Genomic DNA, 18081 nt, shown 5'->3' on the forward strand with positions numbered 1-18081 from the left:
TCGGGGTGGGTGTGGGAGCAGCCGGGGCACACATCGGGGTGGGTGCGGGAGCAGCCGGGGCACACATCGGGGTGGGTGCGGGAGCAGCCGGGGCACACATCGGGGTGGGTGCGGGAGCAGCCGGGGCACACATCGGGGTGGGTGCGGGAGCAGCCGGGGCACACATCGGGGTGGGTGTGGGAGCAGCCGGGGCACACATCGGGGTGGGTGTGGGAGCAGCCGGGGCACACATCGGGGTGGGTGTGGGAGCCGCGGGGAGGAGGCAGCCGGGCTGGCTCCGAGCGGGGGGCGCGTCTCGCAGTCGCACACGCGCGGCAGCCCCGGGACCGCCGGCTCCTCCCGCCGCATTAAAACGAGCCAAGTTCCCCGGCGGGGGCAGCGGCGGGCCCGGGCGGCGCTGCCCGGAGCCGGGGATGCACCCGAACGCCACGGCCCCGGCCGTGCCGCACCCCGGCTATGCCAACGCGTCCAACCGCTCCGACCTGCTCCCCAAAGTGCCCGACGAGGAGGACCTGGACGTCAACACCGACATCTACTCCAAAGTGATGGTGACCGTCATCTACTTGGCTCTTTTCTTGGTGGGCACCGTGGGCAACTCCATCACGGCGTACACGCTGGTGCGGAAGAAGTCGCTGCAGAACCTGCAGAGCACCGTGCACTACCACCTGGCCAGCCTCGCCTTCTCCGACCTCCTCATCTTCCTCCTCTGCATGCCCATCGAGCTCTACAACTTCATCTGGGTCCATCACCCCTGGGCTTTCGGGGGGGCCGTTTGCAAGGGCTACTACTTCCTCCGGGACGCCTGCACCTATGCCACGGCACTCAACATCGCCAGCCTCAGCGTGGAGCGCTACATGGCCATCTGCCACCCCTTCAAAGCCAAGAGCATCATGTCCCGCAGCCGCACCAAGAAGTTCATCAGCTGCATCTGGATCGCCTCCTTCCTGCTCGCCATCCCCATGATCTTCACCATGGGGCAGATCTACGGCAAGGACCAGGATCCGGACTCCCTCATCTGCACCGCCATCGTGGACACCTCCACGCTGAAGACTGTCATCCAGGTGAGGACCCAGGCCCCCTCCCCCGGCTGCCCAAACTTTGCGGAGCCGGGCGGGGCAGGAGGGGGAGGCTGGAGCGGGGCTCGGCTCAGGAATGGGGGTGTCCCGGGCAGCCCTGACGGGAGCCAGCACCGGCCCAGGGCGAGCTCAGGAGGGATTCCCGGGGGTCTCGGCTCCGCTTGCTGCGCCCCTCCCCGCACCCGCTCCTGCCCCGCCACGCTCAGCAGAGACCTTGCACCGGGCTAAATCCTGCTCCCTGCTTAATCCGGCCCCGGGCCTCTGCAACCCTCCCCGGAGCTCCTTCCCGTGCCCGGAGCTTCCCTTGTCCGGGTCCGGAGCTCCCGGTGCCGCACAGCCCGGGACAGCCGATCCCGCTCCGCCGTGTCGCGCCGGGGACTCTCGGGTCCCCCACAAAGGTGGCCAGAAAACCCCAAATCTCCACCCTTTCTCTTAATTTTCTGCATCTCCTTCCCTTCTGCTGGAAAGCGGCCAGCAAGTTCAGGGGGAATAAAACCATTAAAACCCCCTCTCCCAGTTCGTTGTGTTGATCCACAGCCCTTTTCTTCAGTGTAGTGACAGCTCCTGATTTCAGAAAGTTTTGGATACAGGGTGTAGCATAGGCTTCTGAAAAGGACCTGCGCTGTGGAAGCCAGAGGCTGCTATTTTTGCTGTTTTGGGGAAATCTGTAGCTGGTTTTAGCAGCCCCTCCTGAGTTCAGCACGGCTTTGCTGCTCTCTGCACGGTGCTGAACCCAACACGCCCATGCGTGGAAGGGATTTCAGCATCGGCACTCGCCGTGCTCCGGCGGGTTGTGGCGTTTGTTTACTGGAGCATTGAGCTTGAAAAATGTAAGAGACACGGAAGGAGGGACAAAAGAGAGCAAGACACCAATCTCCATAGTCCCTTGACTGCCAGGCTTGCATGTGATAGCTGCTCAATTTTTTATTTGGAACATGAATTTCAGGTGGGGTTAATCAGCGGGCAGTCGGAATTTAAGGCTGCATGTGTACTGAAGTCTTTGGGATATTCCCATACTTGAAGGGAGGGAACTTAAATGGAAATGAACCAGAACTATTCCTTCCCACTAAAAGCAGGTGAGGGAATGTGCATTTAGATTTAAGACCAGTCAGTAAATGTTTAGACATAACCCTCCCAGTTTCCCTTCTGTACTCTTCCAGTAAACCAAAATCTAGCACTGATAGAAGCCCTGGATTCCCTCTGCATTTTGTCATGATCCCTAACTTTCATCTGAGGTGGTGAGGACTGCATTTCTCCTGTAGATGCCTGGAAGGTTTTGTCAGCGGCAGCCCAGCGTACTTAACCCAAATTCTCTGCTCTCTGAGGAGACGTGAGCCATCTGATTTGAGAACAATGGGACTGAAATGCATTATTTCCACTCATCTTCCTTCTAGGATTAAACTGATGCTCATTGTTACCATGGTAGGGCTAAAACCAGAGGATTATTTCCTATCCATATCTTTGGAGATTACACTTTAAACAATTCTCATGTACCTTTACAGTCTTGCTGTTATTCAGGCTATACCTTATCCCATTAGCCAAGTCAGGAGAAGGAAGACATGAATGCATTATGTGTAAGTGAATTTCACCTGTGGGCTTTTCCTCATATATATATTTAATTAACTAGTAGATTAATGTAAAAGTTAAAATAAAGAGGCAGCTGTTGGGGGAGAAGGACGAACCAAGCTCCAAAGTGTTTCAGTCTGCTCCTTCTCGGGGGATCTGGCTGCAGAAGTGGCTTTGCCAAGACAGGAAGGTTGTTTCATGGTTTCACTCCATTCCTTTGAGCACAAGGAAGCATCACACAACGTGAGGCAGGGCCCTGGACCAGGGAGGGCTCTGGAGTGAATAAGCAAAGCAGCTGCAAGTCAGGTTTGAAGTGCGTTAATGGAAACCATCGCACAGCGTGTGAGCCAGCGCTCTCACGGCGTAAGCCGTGCAGAGGTTTAAAAAAAGACAAATGATGGAAGATCCGGGAGAGAAAGGGCAGTGCTGATGTGGAGTATGACGTGCAGAGGTCTTGCTGGGTGGCAATCTGGAGCCCTGGTCTTTCGTGGTGGGTTCAAGCTGCTTTAGAGCATCTCTGCATCTCTTTGCATTCATTTTCTGTCTTTAAATTAAGGAGAGCGATGATGCACTTGCTTGAGCTGGCAAATCACTTGTAATAAATCACTCAACATATTTCACTTCTATTCCTGTTTGGCAAACTGTCTAAAGCAAACTGGCTTTTTTTTTAAAAAAAAGCCATTAGTTGTCCAAGTGGTTTTATTTGTTGACTGATTGAAAGAAGTTCATGTTCTGTCCCAAAACAGGGCATCGTAACCATTTATATCCTCAGAGACCAGTGAGCTATGGTTTTGCTGGGATCATTACAGGAGAATGATCCTCTCTGAACTGGAACAAGTTTCCTGGAAAAAATACTTCACAGAATCACAGAATATTCTGAGATGTAGGGTAGCTATTAGTTGTAAGTTGTAGTAATTTAACATCTCTGATTTTGAAAAAGTTCCTCTGTATTTGCTTTGAGTATTCAAATTTTAATGAATATTCCTGAGTGAAATTAGACTGAATGTGAACAATCAGGATTCCTTGTAATAATAATAAAAAAAGTAATTATTCAAACAGTTCTCAGGATATTTGGTTCTTGCACATATTAACTTGCACCACTTAAGCTCCACAACAACTGTAAGAGGTAATTACTGATATTCTTGTAGCAATTACAAACTGTTCAGGGCAGCACATAGGAAGAGCAGTAAGTGAGGTGTTCTACAGGTGACACTGCATCTCCCCATGATCTGTACACCAGGCACATCTCACCTCTTACCATTGAGGCAGAAGCCCTGTGTGGCCTCTAATATGAAATTCTTAGAGCTGTTTTCTAGCTTTGCTCATCACTGTCCTTTCGCAGCTGCTTGAATCAGCCTGTGGATCTGGTTTATTATATATTCTCCACTGGCAAGTTTTCATGTTTCTTCTGCCAGTCAGGGATGTCTGGTTTGGATTTTGGCATCCACATGGGATCTGGTACCAGCAGTAAGTCCATTATAGCCACATTATTTAGGTCTAGTAAACTCTTTAGCTGGCAGACGTCCTCTGAGAAGCACTGTTGCCGGTTTTAGCTTCTTTTTCCACCTAGATTAAACACCTCTTAAAGCCATAACAAGTAAATTCATGTTTTCATGGCACTTCAGCTGGAGGAGGTTTTAAAGCTCCTCATTGTGGCAGCAATAGATATGAGAGTTCTGGGGCAGGATGAGAGGTTTTCCCAGGTCACTTACGAGTCTGTGCCTGTGGGGTTGGCTCTGGAACCCTCAAAACAGGGTCCCACTGAGCATCCTGATCTACCTTGTGCAGCCCTGGGTGCCATCAACATCACACGGTCTCAGCCCTGATTTCAAAAAGCTCTGAATTTTACTGGCCAGATGCAGTGCAAATTGATTTCCTTGCTTATTACTTTCTTACCTTCATACCTGTTTTTTGGAGAGGTTCACAGCAGAACCTGAGGAAAGAGGGGAAGCTGGAGGGAATACCTACAACCCTGGTGCACCGTCAGTCCCCACACACAGAGCCGGCAGCTCCTCAAGCTAAAATCCCAGGATTTCATCTGAGCCTGGACTGGGCACAGGAGAGCTGGGTGTGGGCAGCTCCTGGCACCCCAAAATTCACAGGGGGAGATGTTTTCCCACTGGCATGGCACAGCCTGTGCGTGGATGGCCCTGCTGCAAAATGTCCCCCAAGTCAGAGCAAGTGCCTGGGGAGAGCGTCTGACACATGCTAATGTTTGATTTGCACGGACAGCTGGTGTGATCCCATTTATTAAAACACATGGCAGCAGGCCCTGCTCCTCCAGAAACTGCCACAGCTCCAGCAGCTCCGAGTTGCTCATTTGTTAGGGCAGCACTTGGGGAGCTCCTCGGGACCTCCTCGCCCTTTTGAGGGATCTCTGTTCCCCTGTGGGTCTGCCCTGCCTCAGCCCACCCTGCACCACTGCAGCTCACCCATCCCTCCAGAGCCCTCGTTCAGCATGTTTTGTGAAGCCTGCTCACAGTTTGGATGATTTGTGGAGTAAATAACCCTGCACATGAAACAACTGTTTGCCCAAATGGCTCCTCAGTTTTATTTCTGCCTCTATTTCTTCATGCAATGCCTTTGAAGGGACCTGCCAAAGAGCCTCAGGTTTGAAGGGGATGGAAATGAAGAGCCAGGAGCCTCGACGCCCATTACCATGCTCTCTACACACTCTCCCAAGGTCATCCATTCCATTTCCATTAGTCTGACAGGCTCACAGAGTTATTAATTCCGTGTATGATGTTGCAAACACTCCCTTACACTTTCCTCTGGTGAGGAGCACCTTGGCAGGGTGGTGGCATGTGCTCACTGCTCTGGTGCTGTGGAAGGCAGGGCCCTGCCCACCATCAGATCTGTGATGCCAAGTAAATAAACGTGACAAGCATTTCTCCATATTAAGTGAAAATAGCAAGCCATAAAACCAAGTGGCTGAATTCTCTCCAGGTCTGCTGGCAAATCCTATCCAGGATTAAATGCTTCAGGAATCCTGTGTTTATACTGGTATTGACTAGAGGAATTGAAGTTGATTTCTCTTCCTTAAGTCACAGCCAAACTCCTGCTGTGGCTTTTAATCACAGTGCTGCTCTAAATCACTCTTCACCAGAGAAGTCCTGGGTGCCACTCACCCCTCTGATGGCACCACAAATGGCACATTTGTGGCATGACTGTGTCCCATCAGGTAATGCTGCTGCCACACCCTCAGGCAGACAGGAAATTGAAGATATCGGTGTGTAAATGTGTCTGGATCCATCCCCACAGTGGTGGAGAGGGACCCCTGCCCCAGCAGCGATGCCCATCTGTTGTGGTGGGAGCATCCCTAAAAAGCTGCCTTTCCTTCATGGACTATTCAGGGAAGCCAGGGCTTTAATTCAGCATATGCACGACAGCCCAGCCTGCCTAATCCCAGCCCGTTTACACTCTGCTCTGTCTCGCAGCTAGATCTAATTTAAATAAGCTCTTGTGTTCATTGCTTTACATAACCACTTGGCCTGCTGTGTTTTGCCAGTTCTTACATAATTTCTTCTCTTTTTTCCCCCCAATTGGTTTTAATTCACTTGATTTCTTTTTCCCTCCCCCTTTCCAAGATGTCAGATGGAGAGATAATAAAAAAATGAGGAAATGTGGCTGATCAATTTAGCTCTTAGGTTTTCCTCTTACCAGCAGTTTGCAGAGGCAGAAGAGGTGAAGGTAATCTTGTAGTTGCTTTTCCCAGAGAAAAAAAAAAAAAAAAAAAAAAAAAGAAAATCCAGAAACCTTCATCTGCCTTTAATCTTTCAGATCATTTAAAACAGCTATTTAATTGTCATCTCCCTGCTTCCCCCCTCCTTTCCCTTAAAGACTTTCACTCCCATCTCTGTGCAGCATCTGCTGGAGACTCACAGATGGCACTTTTTGCTTCCTGACGTTTAGAAACGCTCCTGTGTCCTGCCCAAGGCAGGCAGGATGGGCAGCATCCCCCTGTGGGACACAGGGGTGCCTGGCTGGGGGACAGAGGGGCTTCCATGGTGTCCCCATGGCTTTTTCCCTGCTGTGAAATTGCCCCTTGCTGAGGCCCATGGGGCAGTGAGTGGTGCCTGGAGGGGCTGGGGGACGTGGTGGGGTCCTGGGCTGGCCAGGAGGGAAATCTGAGCCTTAAAGCACAGAACATTAAATGCCAACCCCATCAGGCCCAGTGCTGCCACCCCTCCTTTCCCTCACATTAAGCAGATGAATCTGTGTTTTTACATTCCCAATCAGTCTGGTCGTTCTTTGCCCTCCAGGACAGGCCATCCTCACTGTGTGAAGCTGGAGATGCCTCCAATGCCCAGCTTGCTCATCATGCTCCAGTAATATCTCCCCCATGTCTTGCTTCCCATGGATACCACTTCTCCAATCCAATTGCAAAGTCTCTTAGGTGTGGGATTAAAAAAAACCCCAAACATATAATGATGATAAATCAGTTGAGCTGATGAGTTATTCAGGAAAAAAAACCCTCAGGTTTAGAAAAGCTGGTGATGGTGGAGTACTAACCCTGAGTGGGGAGCAAATTTCTGAGCTGACAGTTCATTCCCAGTATTTTTCTGCATTCACTTGTTTTCTGCATATGGGAGGAAAATATCAGTGAGATAAATTTGTATCCCATTATTCAAGTGCCTTGTCTGTGGAGGTCCATCCTCCTCCTCCCTCCCTGGGGTACCAGAAACTCTTCATCACCCCTGCTCCTGCCAGGACAGAGGATGCTGTGGCACAGGGCTGTGCTGTGTGACTCTCATCCTCGCCCTTTGGAGTGGATGCATCTGGTGGGCTGGAGGAGCTGCTCACCTGCAGGTGGTTTCAGCTTGTGAGATTTGCTCCTCATCTCCTGTGGCTTTTTCACTTCAGTAATTCTCAGTGCACAGTGCACTGCTGGGCACGGCTCCATGGGGGCTTTTCCTCTCCCAGGGAAAGGAAGATACGATGGACAAGGTCTTTGTAGCTGAACTTCTTCCTTTGAGGAGAAGTTCAGTGAGGTTTCTTTGAAGCTTTTGTGTTCTCATGGGCCAGGAGCAATTGTCAGCTGAAGACAAGAGTCATAGAGATGAGATTTTCCTAGTAGAAAAAAAAAAAAAAATACAAGGAAAAAATGTAAACTTTCATAAAGCCTAGTATTTGAAAGGGGAGAAAAAGCATCTGCTTTATGCAAAATGCTCATGAAAAAGCTGGGAGCACCTCATGGACAGAGCATATTCAGAATCACTAAATCAGGGAGGCATGGGAGGGGCAGCAGTGCCAGAGGCCGTGCCCTGGGTTGGGTGGCACTGCTCATGGCTGTGCTGTCACAGGGCTCATCCATGGGTGTTCCTGCTGCCTTCTCCTCCTGGGCACCTCAGCCCTGCTCCTGAGCTGCTCCCTGCTGCCTTGGTCTGCTCTCAGGGCTTTGTGAGGTGTCAGGCAGCCAGAGGAGGAGCAATCTCACCCCTTAACCACCCCACTTTCCTCCTCCTTTAACCTTGAAAGAAGGGGTTCATCACCTTACCAGCTCCAGCCAGACCTGGGAGCCCGGAGCTGCTGCAGATCTGCCACGAGCACTTGGATGCAGGATCTGCCACTTGGATGCAGGATGACATCTGGCTCAGCAGACCCCTACTTTTGATCAGGACTCCAAAGAGCTAATTAATATAGTCATTGCAATGCCACATCCTATTAATTTTAACTTAATCAAGAACAAAGGATGTCTGCACTGCTGAACCGAGCAAATGTGGTCTTAATATGTGGCAGGACTTTCGTACCACCTTGTTCCCTTGGAGAATTTGTTTAATAAGTCCATAACTATTTGAGTATGTTCAATAAGAAATTAACTCACTTTCCCCTCCTATTCAATGATTTTTTCAAAACCATCTTATAAAAATGCAGCTCACACAGCTGCTGGGAAAGTTTAACTCATTACTCGCATCATTATTGATTCCTCCTTCAAAGACCTTACATTTTATCCCCACAGGGGTAATTTATACATTTTAATAAACTCATTTAATTCCAAAAAAAAGAAACTCAATCCTTTGAGTTTTCCAGGTTTCATTTTTTATTGCTGTCAGTCACGGGCTTGTGATACTGTCATACTTGTTCCTTAAATCCAAGTGTGTCAAGTTTGATAAAGCACTGTAGGCAGAAGAAGGATAAGTTTAGACTAATAAAGAGATTATTTGACCTCAAGGTACATTGATGGGGAACTGTGTATGCCCCAAACACACTTAATAGACTGCACCTACTAACCTAAGGAGCAAACTCTGCCTCAGGCTTGTCTCCCTCACAGCTTGCAGGTGTTTCCTGGCCAATGCAGGATGGAAAATCCCTTGAAAGGCAAACAAGAAAAGGTAGAAATTTGCTCAGTAAGTGTCTCAGAGTGCAGCAGTCCAGAGGAGCTGGGCACCTGGCCAGCCTGGCACTCTGAACACAGCCTGGAGATCAAACCATGCCAGGAAACAAACCCTGTAATACCTGAGGCTCCACGAGGCTGAGAGGAGCTGCAGCAGAGAAAAACTGAGAAAAAGCAGCAGAAAAGTAACCAAGTTCCCTTCTCCTTTGGGATAAGCCCTTTTTTTCCTGCCTTGAAAGTCTAATTGAATTTTCTTTGCTCCCATCCTCAGCAGCCCAAGGGGAGGCTCCAGCACAGCCTCCTGCCTGCTCAGCCTTTATGGAGAAAATCCATAAGCAGAGTGTGGGGATGGGGAGAGGGAAGCAAAAGTGTCCACAATACTTCCAGCACTCACAGAGCTTGGGCTGACACCATTCACCTCACAAAAAAGGATATTTTTCCCCCTAAAAAGAGTTTCTCAGGGCACCAAGGATGGAAGTTGCCACCACTTTTCCCTTCAGCAAATCATGCAGATGAGCAGAGCTGCACAGTCCACTGTTAGCAGCTCTCACACTTGGGGCTGCAGTCAACAGGGGGAACAGTGTTTGACTTAAATATGGCCTTTAATTTATTTATAACTGCATATCCACCACTCAGTATCATATTTAATGCAAATAACATTCAAGTGAAATCCCCACTGAGAGGCACATTATGAAGATTAACAGCCTGGCTTTTCTATTACTCTGGTTTATACGCTGTGGATTTGTGCCCTGTGCTTTGTAGGCAATTGCTGGCAATATTTGAATCCAAAAATCTATATCTAAGCCTGCTGTTTTGCAAAAATCAGTTCCTGAGAACCTGCTTGTGATTCCACAGTCAAGGAAAAGGGCTGGAGGCATGAAAACCCCTGGGAAATGCTGACATCCAGGTAGGTGAGGACCTAGAGAGGCTATTTTTGCTGGTCATGCAATAGGGCATTGGGGAAGGGTTTATTTCTTTTAATCATATAACCCACTTTGCTTTTAAACAGGCTGTCAGGAAAATTAATCTCGCCAAGTTTAAGATGATACTGAACATATTCTCATGGCCTGAAATTATCTGGAGCTGGTTTATTCCTTTGGATCTTCATGTGGTGAATTCGTCAGGTGTAATGCCATGGGCCCAGCACCTCATTATGGAATTTTCTAGTAGGTTTGCCTGGGTTTGTATCTGTTTTGGGTCTGTTCCTCCCTCTGTTCACCTCTCATGGAGGAGAAACGTGACTAACATCACACTAAAATGTGGCCAAAGCTGTTTGTTGCTCCTGCAGAGTGACACCACTTGTTCCCTGTGCCATCATGCAGACACTGGCTCTGTCACTGCTGCGCTTGCCTCTTGCTGAGAGCTTGTCTCTTGTGGCAAAGGGGAAGGGAAACCTCTCCCCTCCTTTCTCCAAGAGGGAGTCAAGCAGTGGGGAGACTCCCAAGGGCAGCTGTTGCTTGAGGGCAGCGTTGGAGGATGAGAAGGGAACAACCAGCTTTAACTGGAGAGAGGTCAGTGCAGTGGCAGCAGGGCCAGAAACACTGCCTGATGTGATGGCTGTTTTCTAAGAGCATCCTGGAACCAAGGAAATACCATTTATTCTCTAGTATCTAGCAAGAAAGGGAGTTTGTTTGAAGACAGAGCACTAGCAGCTGCAATAGCCATTTTTCTGAGCTGAAGGAAACAGCAGAAGCCTATTAGACCTTGTGTCACTGCTGAATACTCTGCTTGGGAACAGCAAAAAGCTCACAGAATTTTCAACTGAGCTCCATTATGGGTACATTTTCCCTCAGTTCATCACAAGCCAAAGTATAGGGGTGTCACCAACAGTGTGTCCCAGGGAAGTGCTTCCAGTGAGAACAAAACCACAATTACCCAAAGAAAAGGGCTTTGCCAAGGGCCAGGACAGAGAGGAGATAAATAATAACAGCAAAACAGAGAGGCTGGGGCTGCCAGCACCCACTGCCCAAGCTCAGCTCCCTGCCACAAACCCTCCCTGCTCCTCTCAGATCCCACCAGGTCCCACTGGTGGTTCCTGTATTGTCCTGTTCCAACAAGGGTTCAGCTTGGTGCCACCCCTTGCCAGCCTGCTCCTCCAGTTCCCCCTCTGTAGGTTCCCACTGGGTGAGGGCCAGGCTGGCAGCTCAAGGAGATGCTTGGAAGGAGAGGAGTGTTTCAGGTTAAAAACAGGGAAGGGGCTTCAGGACAGAGCTGTGACTGAGGGAGCTGCTCTGAATTTTTATATGAAAGAACAGGAATCTTGCTCACCAGTGATATTAATGATAGGGGTCCTGCAGGAAAAGAGAAGCAAGATGAAATATGGCAGGGGCCATTTATTTTTGAGAATGAGATGCCAGGTGCATTACTGCTTTGCAGTTCTGTCTCTTCCCAACAAATGAGTCTCCCACCCATCCCTCCCTGCCTAGCCTGAGTTCCTGCACAAGGGGTAGAGATTGATCTGCAGGGAATGGCTTTATCAGAGGGAGATGAGGCAGAAGGGCTTTCCCTTCCATGATTGCTTTTATCTTCCCTCTTCCCCCTGTTATCAATGGAGTTGCTGCAAGACAGTCACAGATACAGTGAGCAGCCAGAAATAAAGCTTGCTGCAGTCTTCATTACTTTAAAAAGAGTGTGTTTGGGAAAGGAAAAATCACTGCTCATACCCCAGAGGTTTTCTCATATCATGTAGTGCTGTGCTAGACTTCATCTCTTAAATATTGCCCAGGCAAAAGTTGTTTTTAAGGGCCCTCAGGAGCTACCCTCCTCATTGTGGGGTTATGTCTCTGTGCTCTTGCATAAACCAAGTTCAAATAACATTTCTCTTTTCTGCTCCAAAGGTTGCTGCTTTTTCCTCCCATGAAATAATGAAAAAATTTGTTAAACTCGTCAACTATTTAGGGGAAAATGCAATTTACTCAGTTTCAATTAAAAGAAAACACCCAAAGCAATAAAAAAACACTGGCAGCCTATAAGAAGTAGAAGCAAAGAGGCAAGGGCAGAAACAGGGCAAGAAATGACAGTTTTATAAACCTCCTGCTGGGTAGGGATAGAAGAGGTCTTTGTGCCTGCAAAACAAAACTGTTTTTTTCTGTAAAGCAACTATTGACTGGAGCTCTACAACTGCAGCTGGAGCTGTGCACAGCAGCCACACGCCTGCAAACAGACTGACTTCCTCCCTCCTGAATTCACAAGAGACAGGCAATGCCTTCCCTTGCTGCTCTAAATCAGAGCTGTGCTCTCAAATTCGAGAAAAAAAACTAAAACATTCCAGGTGATTTTTCAGGAGGAGGAGTTATTTCAGGTGATTTGAAAGACTTCTTTTTTTCTTTTTTTTTTCCCCCCAGTTTCCCAGGGCTGCAGCAGCGTGGCTGTGCCAGGTGCCTTTAGCTGGGGCTGTGTCTGTCAGGGTGCAGTGCCTGATTTTCCATGTGGATTTGCAGTAACACCTTTCCTAAGCCAGCAGAGAGGAGCTTGCTTAAAAGGCCACGTGTATTGATCGGGCTGGAGAGATTATCCTGACTTGTGACCTGTGGGTCCTGTTGAGACAAGATTGAAGAGCAGCTGAAAATCTTCTGGGCATTAATTCCATTCCAGCATTGGGCTTCTTTCCTCTTTGGGAGGCTGGTCCACACCTCAGTTCCTCACACTTTTGAGGGTCAGCCTCTGCTCCCAGGCACTGAATGATAGGATGAGGTGAAACAGCCTCAAATTGCACCAGGGGAGGGCCAGCTTGGATGTCAGGAAAAATTTCCATACTGAGTGGCTAAGCAGTGGTGATTCTATGAAAACCTTAATAGTTAGCAGATTTCCCTCTCTTTCTGTCCTACAAATTTCACAAATTTCCAAGCACACTTGGAAAACCTGCTCATGCTCCATGGAGCCATCACATCGAGCGATCAGCTCCAGCATCCTCAGGAGCAGTGCTGCTCTCCTGCCAGGACCCAGCATCTCAGCAGCAGGGAAACCACTCAGGTGGAGAAGGAGCCTTCCTGCCTGGCTGCCTTCACTTCCAACCAGACACCAGTCCCAAAGAGGGGGCTGGTGTTGAGGTGGGGCTGGTGTTGAGCTCCTCGGAGCTGGGTGATCCCAAAGCTTGGGAATCACCCAGGAATGGGTTTGGCTTTCAAAGGCCTCTTCACCAGTGGTGAATCACAGAATCACAGGATGGTTTTAGCTGGAAGGGACCTGAAGACCATCTCATTCCAAGCCCCTGCTGTGGGGGACCAAGTTGCTCCAAAACCCTGTCCAGCCTGGCCTTGGACCCTGCTGTGGGTGGCATCCCAAGAGGCTGGTGGGGAGAAAATCCCCCAGCCCTTTCTGGGAATGAACTTGATGAAAATTATTACCAGCAAACATCAAGAAAGAAGCCTTGAATAATTACTTTCCAGGCTGTGGCAGTGGTTGTTTTGACAGAGTTTTGATGCCTTCATTTGATATTCCATTGTAGCTTTGCTGGAGATAAATGATCTCATAGAAAACAGGGCTTTTGTGTCTGGTCACAAAGAATTATTTGCAAAGACTGCTCAGGGAAGTAGAGTACTTATCCAGGGAGACAAGAATTTCAGCAGAAAATAACCATGGCTTTTTCATTTGTAATTCTAGCTGCAACTTGTCAGAAATCCTCCTCCATCCAAGTTGATTGGGCTGGAAATGGGGTAAACCAGTGATAAAATGTGGACTGGTCACCCCTAAGAAAGCAGCTTGTTCCAAGAATTACTCACAAAATACTTCCAGCTTCTCCTTCTGCTCACAATGTGGTGTGCACCAAAACCTGGGATGTTTTTAGGAGCACGTGGTTAAGGCGGTAATTTAGATGTGGAGTTGCTGCCCTGCCAGCCTCTCACACATGTTGGGTGAAGTTTTGTGTTTAAATTGTTTTAAGGTGAATGAGATAAACTTGCCTGGAGCACCAGCACCAAGCCCAGCAAAAAAATGGGCTTACTAAATAAACAGAGATTTCCCTGTTATTAGTGCTGTTTAGATAACTTTGAAATGCTTATTTTTCAAAGTAAATGACTTACATAACCCTTTCCCCTATTTTTGGCTCAAGAAGGAGTCAGTGAATTTTCTGTTTCAGAGCAGAACATTTGTGCTTTTCACCATGATTCAGGGAACAATTTTTTAGCCTGAAACTGGTGTGTGGATGATTCACAGTGACACATTTTGTGTTGGCAGCAGGCCCCGCCTCGAAAGCCTCGATGCACCGTGTGGTCTGGGCTGTGCCTCTCCAAAATTTGGGCTTGAAGTTGTGCTGAGTCTGGGGGAACCAGGCTGATCCCTGGACCACACCAGAGTGCAAGCTGACATCAGAACTGCTCTGTGACAGCCTTTCTTGTCAGAGTGCATCCTTATACTTGTGAAAAGTTTCATGTGTTATTTTACTTCCAGCTTTCCCTTTCTTTTGTTCTACTTTCCATCATGGTTTACATGTTCTCCATTTTTTTGATGTTTTCTGGGCATCTTTTGGTTTGGAGCTCTGGGGTTTTTTTTCTTCTTTTATTTTTAAAATAAAACAGGCAGGATTGGAGTGTGGGCTGGGTCTGCTTCCCAGAAGGCTGTCCTTGCTGCACTGGAAGGGAAATAATTTCCCACCCTAGCTGTCCCTGGCTTTCATCACTGAAAGTGAGAAGAGATGGAATTGTGCAAAAAGTGTTGTGGAAACTGTGCTGTGTAACTCTCCCTTTAGTGTGTGATCCTCCAAAGTCATTACATGCAGCTCAGGAACCTCAGACTGCTACAACAATGGCATTCTCCTGTAGCTTTCTATTTCCATCTAATTAAAATGTTATTGTTTCATTCATGTTAGTTTGCATTTTAAATAAGGAGATAGGGACGGAGGGGCTGATTGGTAACTTATTCTCTGTGTGAGTAAAGATTAGCACTAATCACCCTGTCATACTTGTGCTTTCCTCTTCCTTATGCATCTCAGACATCAAATTGCAAAAGAAGGGGAGGAAGAAGCTGGGGTTTGATGACACTGATTTATTTCCTCTGCTGGGTGTCAGGAGGGCAAGGTGACATGCCCTTGCCCACTGCTTGGGTAGTCACTGCCTGCACGAGTTGCATTTTGAGGAGTGAAGGAATGTTCATCCCAAAAACAAAGCTCTGCTTTGGAATTTAATGGGCTTCCATCTCCTCTTGCCTTTAATTTGTGCTGTGCCTTATCACCTGCCTCTTCACTGTGCCAAGAGAGGGCAGGGAGGAGAGCAGGGCTGGGCACGTGTGGAAACATCCCCATTGGAAACATAACTCGAAATAGTCTCCATTAAAACGTGGAGTGGCTCAGCAGCACCTCAGAGCCATGATTTGCTCCCAAAACAGCCAGGATGCAGCAGGCACCATCCATCCATCCCCAGCACCCTGGGGAAGCTCAGCAGCTCAGGCTCCACCAGCCCTCCCTGATCCCTGGTCACAAAGCCCCTCAGCCACGGGGATGATGCTGGCTGGAGGTTTGGGCACACGAGCTGGGAGCAGAGGTGTGATACCCAGCCCAGCTGGGCATGGAGGGGGATTCAGCTGCAATCTGGCCATTTAAAACCTCCCCTGCTCCGAGGCTTCCTGCAGCCCTGGAGCACGTGTGCCTTTGGAGGGTATTTTTAGCAAACTTCGGTTTACTGAGGGTCACAGAGAAGTAGAGCATCAGCATCTGGAGGAGCTGTCATTCCACTTCCAGTCTTGCAGGAGTAACACATTGACTTATTTATGAGAGCAGTCAGCTCCCCTCTCCCTGTGTGTAACAATCTGCTTTACCTCTCCCAGCTCAGAGAAATAATTTTATTGTCAACCATTCTGTGCCTTTAATAAAACCTTAAAACAAGTTAAGCAAGCTTTGAGGGAAATGGAAATGTTCCCAGATTTTATTTTATTTTTCATTCTTTCTAAAATAACCCACTCCTTCACTGTCTAAACCAGCGAGCAGTAATCACTGGTCTGGCCAAAAGGAGGGGGAGGAAACGACTTACTTTACAAGACAACATCCAAATACTTTGTGCCCAGTAGGAGAAGCTTAATCTATTAGCTGGAAAATGCCCGTGTCAAGAATGACTAATCTAAGACCAAATGATACCTGGAAAATGAAGATATGCAATGCTCCCTGCAGAGAAAGATCCATCAAAATGAAAGGACAGGCTGTTTCCTCCTCCTTTGTTTCAGTCCAGATTAACTTTCTTCATTTCTACGCATTTTTTTTTTTTTCTGGATGGGGGCGGGAGAGGCAAAATACTCCGAAGGCACTTGTAGGTCACGCTTGAAAGCAAAGTTGCCTTGCTGTCACAACCTCTGCACCCAAGTGCTGAGCCTCACAAAAGCTTTGGGGGAAATCTTGACCTTCTCTGCCGTGGCAGGAGCCCAGATGAGCTCCTGCCATCAGTTGGGTCAGCAGGCTCCAGATGAGATCAGAGCAGGTGGGTGATCCCAAGGGCACGCTGCTCCCAGCGCTCGTGGGCTGAGTTTCTCCTTCCTCCTCCCTTTCCAGTGATGGGACTTCTGCTTCCATTGTGAAATAATTTGTTTTCAAAGGAGAAAAAGGAGCTTGGGTCAGACCAAGAAGAATGAATTAAGAAATTTATCAGGGATGAGTTAAGCTAAGCAATTAATTCGGGGTTGACCTGCAGCACTTTGTGTGCAAATTAAGCTTCTAGTTTGAGCTGAGGTGGATCATTTTGCTTCATTTTGGGCTTATAACTCATATTTTTCTTCTTTCTTCTTCAGCTTAGGACAATTCTGAAATAAAGCAGAAGTTCAGCATATTTTCTTGTTTAATATTTTGAAAAGAAATGTGTTAGTGTTTCCAGGGAGAAAACAAGTGTTTATTTGAAAACACTGAAATAGTTCAACATTTCCCCCTTTTTTGTCTCTACTGTATATTGAATTATGACAAGTAGCTTTTGATTTCCTCCCAAAAATTCATTTTGCATCAAATTCACCAATCTCTTAAGGAGATTATTTGTCCATAATTGCTGTATTCCTAAGCAAGGGCTGTGTCCTGAACCTCCAGGTTTGTAACTCCCCATCCTTCTGCCTCAGCCTTCGTGGGGTGACTGGTGGAGCTGCTGGAGCTTCAGCCAGGGATCTCCAGAAGTATAAGCACAGGGTTTTATCCTCAGTTTAGAGGCTTCATTCTGCAGGAGTGGTCCAAAAAAAAAACACTGCAAAAGCTGTTGGAGCAAGTCTAAGTTATAGCAGATATTCAAAGCTCATAACACAGGTACTGGAGGTTTCTAGGGCCACAAGATTTGCTTTCACTTTTTCATTTAATTAGTTTTTTCTAATTGCCTTTAGTCAAGGCAATTAGGACTACTTCAGCTATTAGAAACCTCTTACAGGACAAAAACATTTTTCAGTTGTTTTTATAACTTGTGTTCTCACATCTCTTCAGTCCCTGTACTTTTCATTGCCTTACAACAGCGTGTCAAAACTCCTTAAATGCAAAATGATCTTAAATTCTCCAAACAGATCTTCCTGGTAATATTTTTGTACAGCTTTCACTGTGCCACTGTGATGAGTCAAAGCACATCTGATTTGGCTTCATCACTCCCTGAGCCAGGTTCCACTTCTTTTAAGCATTTTAATTAATGTGTAATAAATAAGTAAACTGATACTTAAGTTGTCCCCTAGAAGTTAGGCACAATCTTCTTGGCATTTTCTCTTGATTAATTGTGTTTGAAATATCTATCTTCAGTGTGCCTTTTTTTTTTTTTTTAATTTATTTTGCTTTTGCTCCTTCACTGCTAAAGATCAAATGTTTTTCCTTGCATGTGTCAGGTATAGACCAGAGAGGTCCTGGGGGAAGAGTCTTTAATAAGGTCTCTAATTTGTTCTAAACATATTAATCCAAATAGCACTCAAGTGGCTGGTGCCTCTCCCCCTTTATGTTTGGTTTGTGCTTTTTATTTTGGTTGTGAGACTGGCTGTATCATTAAAGATCAGACCAGCCCCTTTTTTTTCATCCTTATGATTTCTGCTTTACCAAAGGCTGTGCAGCAAAGCAGAATAGCTGAATCCCTGTGCAGCAACAGAGAGGTCCTCACCTGTGAAGCTTTGACACACTCCAATTAGGTTTGAACTCTACCTTTAGAATTAAAGCTGATCCATGCATGTATTCAT

At 47.5% G+C, this 18081-nt stretch overlaps 1 protein-coding gene across 1 annotated transcript in view; it reads left to right on the forward strand.

Annotated features, from left to right (window-relative positions):
• Positions 1-356: 356 nt before the first annotated feature.
• Positions 357-18081, forward strand: part of NTSR1 (neurotensin receptor 1) — a 54678-nt gene continuing 36953 nt past the window's right edge. The window contains exon 1 of the mRNA XM_058850708.1: positions 357-1061. Coding sequence (XP_058706691.1) covers positions 414-1061 — 648 coding nt within the window. The 5' untranslated portion in view covers positions 357-413. The remainder of the gene's footprint in view (positions 1062-18081) is intronic.

This window comes from Poecile atricapillus, chromosome 15 (genome assembly GCF_030490865.1).
Source record: "Poecile atricapillus isolate bPoeAtr1 chromosome 15, bPoeAtr1.hap1, whole genome shotgun sequence".
Lineage (NCBI taxonomy): Eukaryota > Metazoa > Chordata > Aves > Passeriformes > Paridae > Poecile > Poecile atricapillus.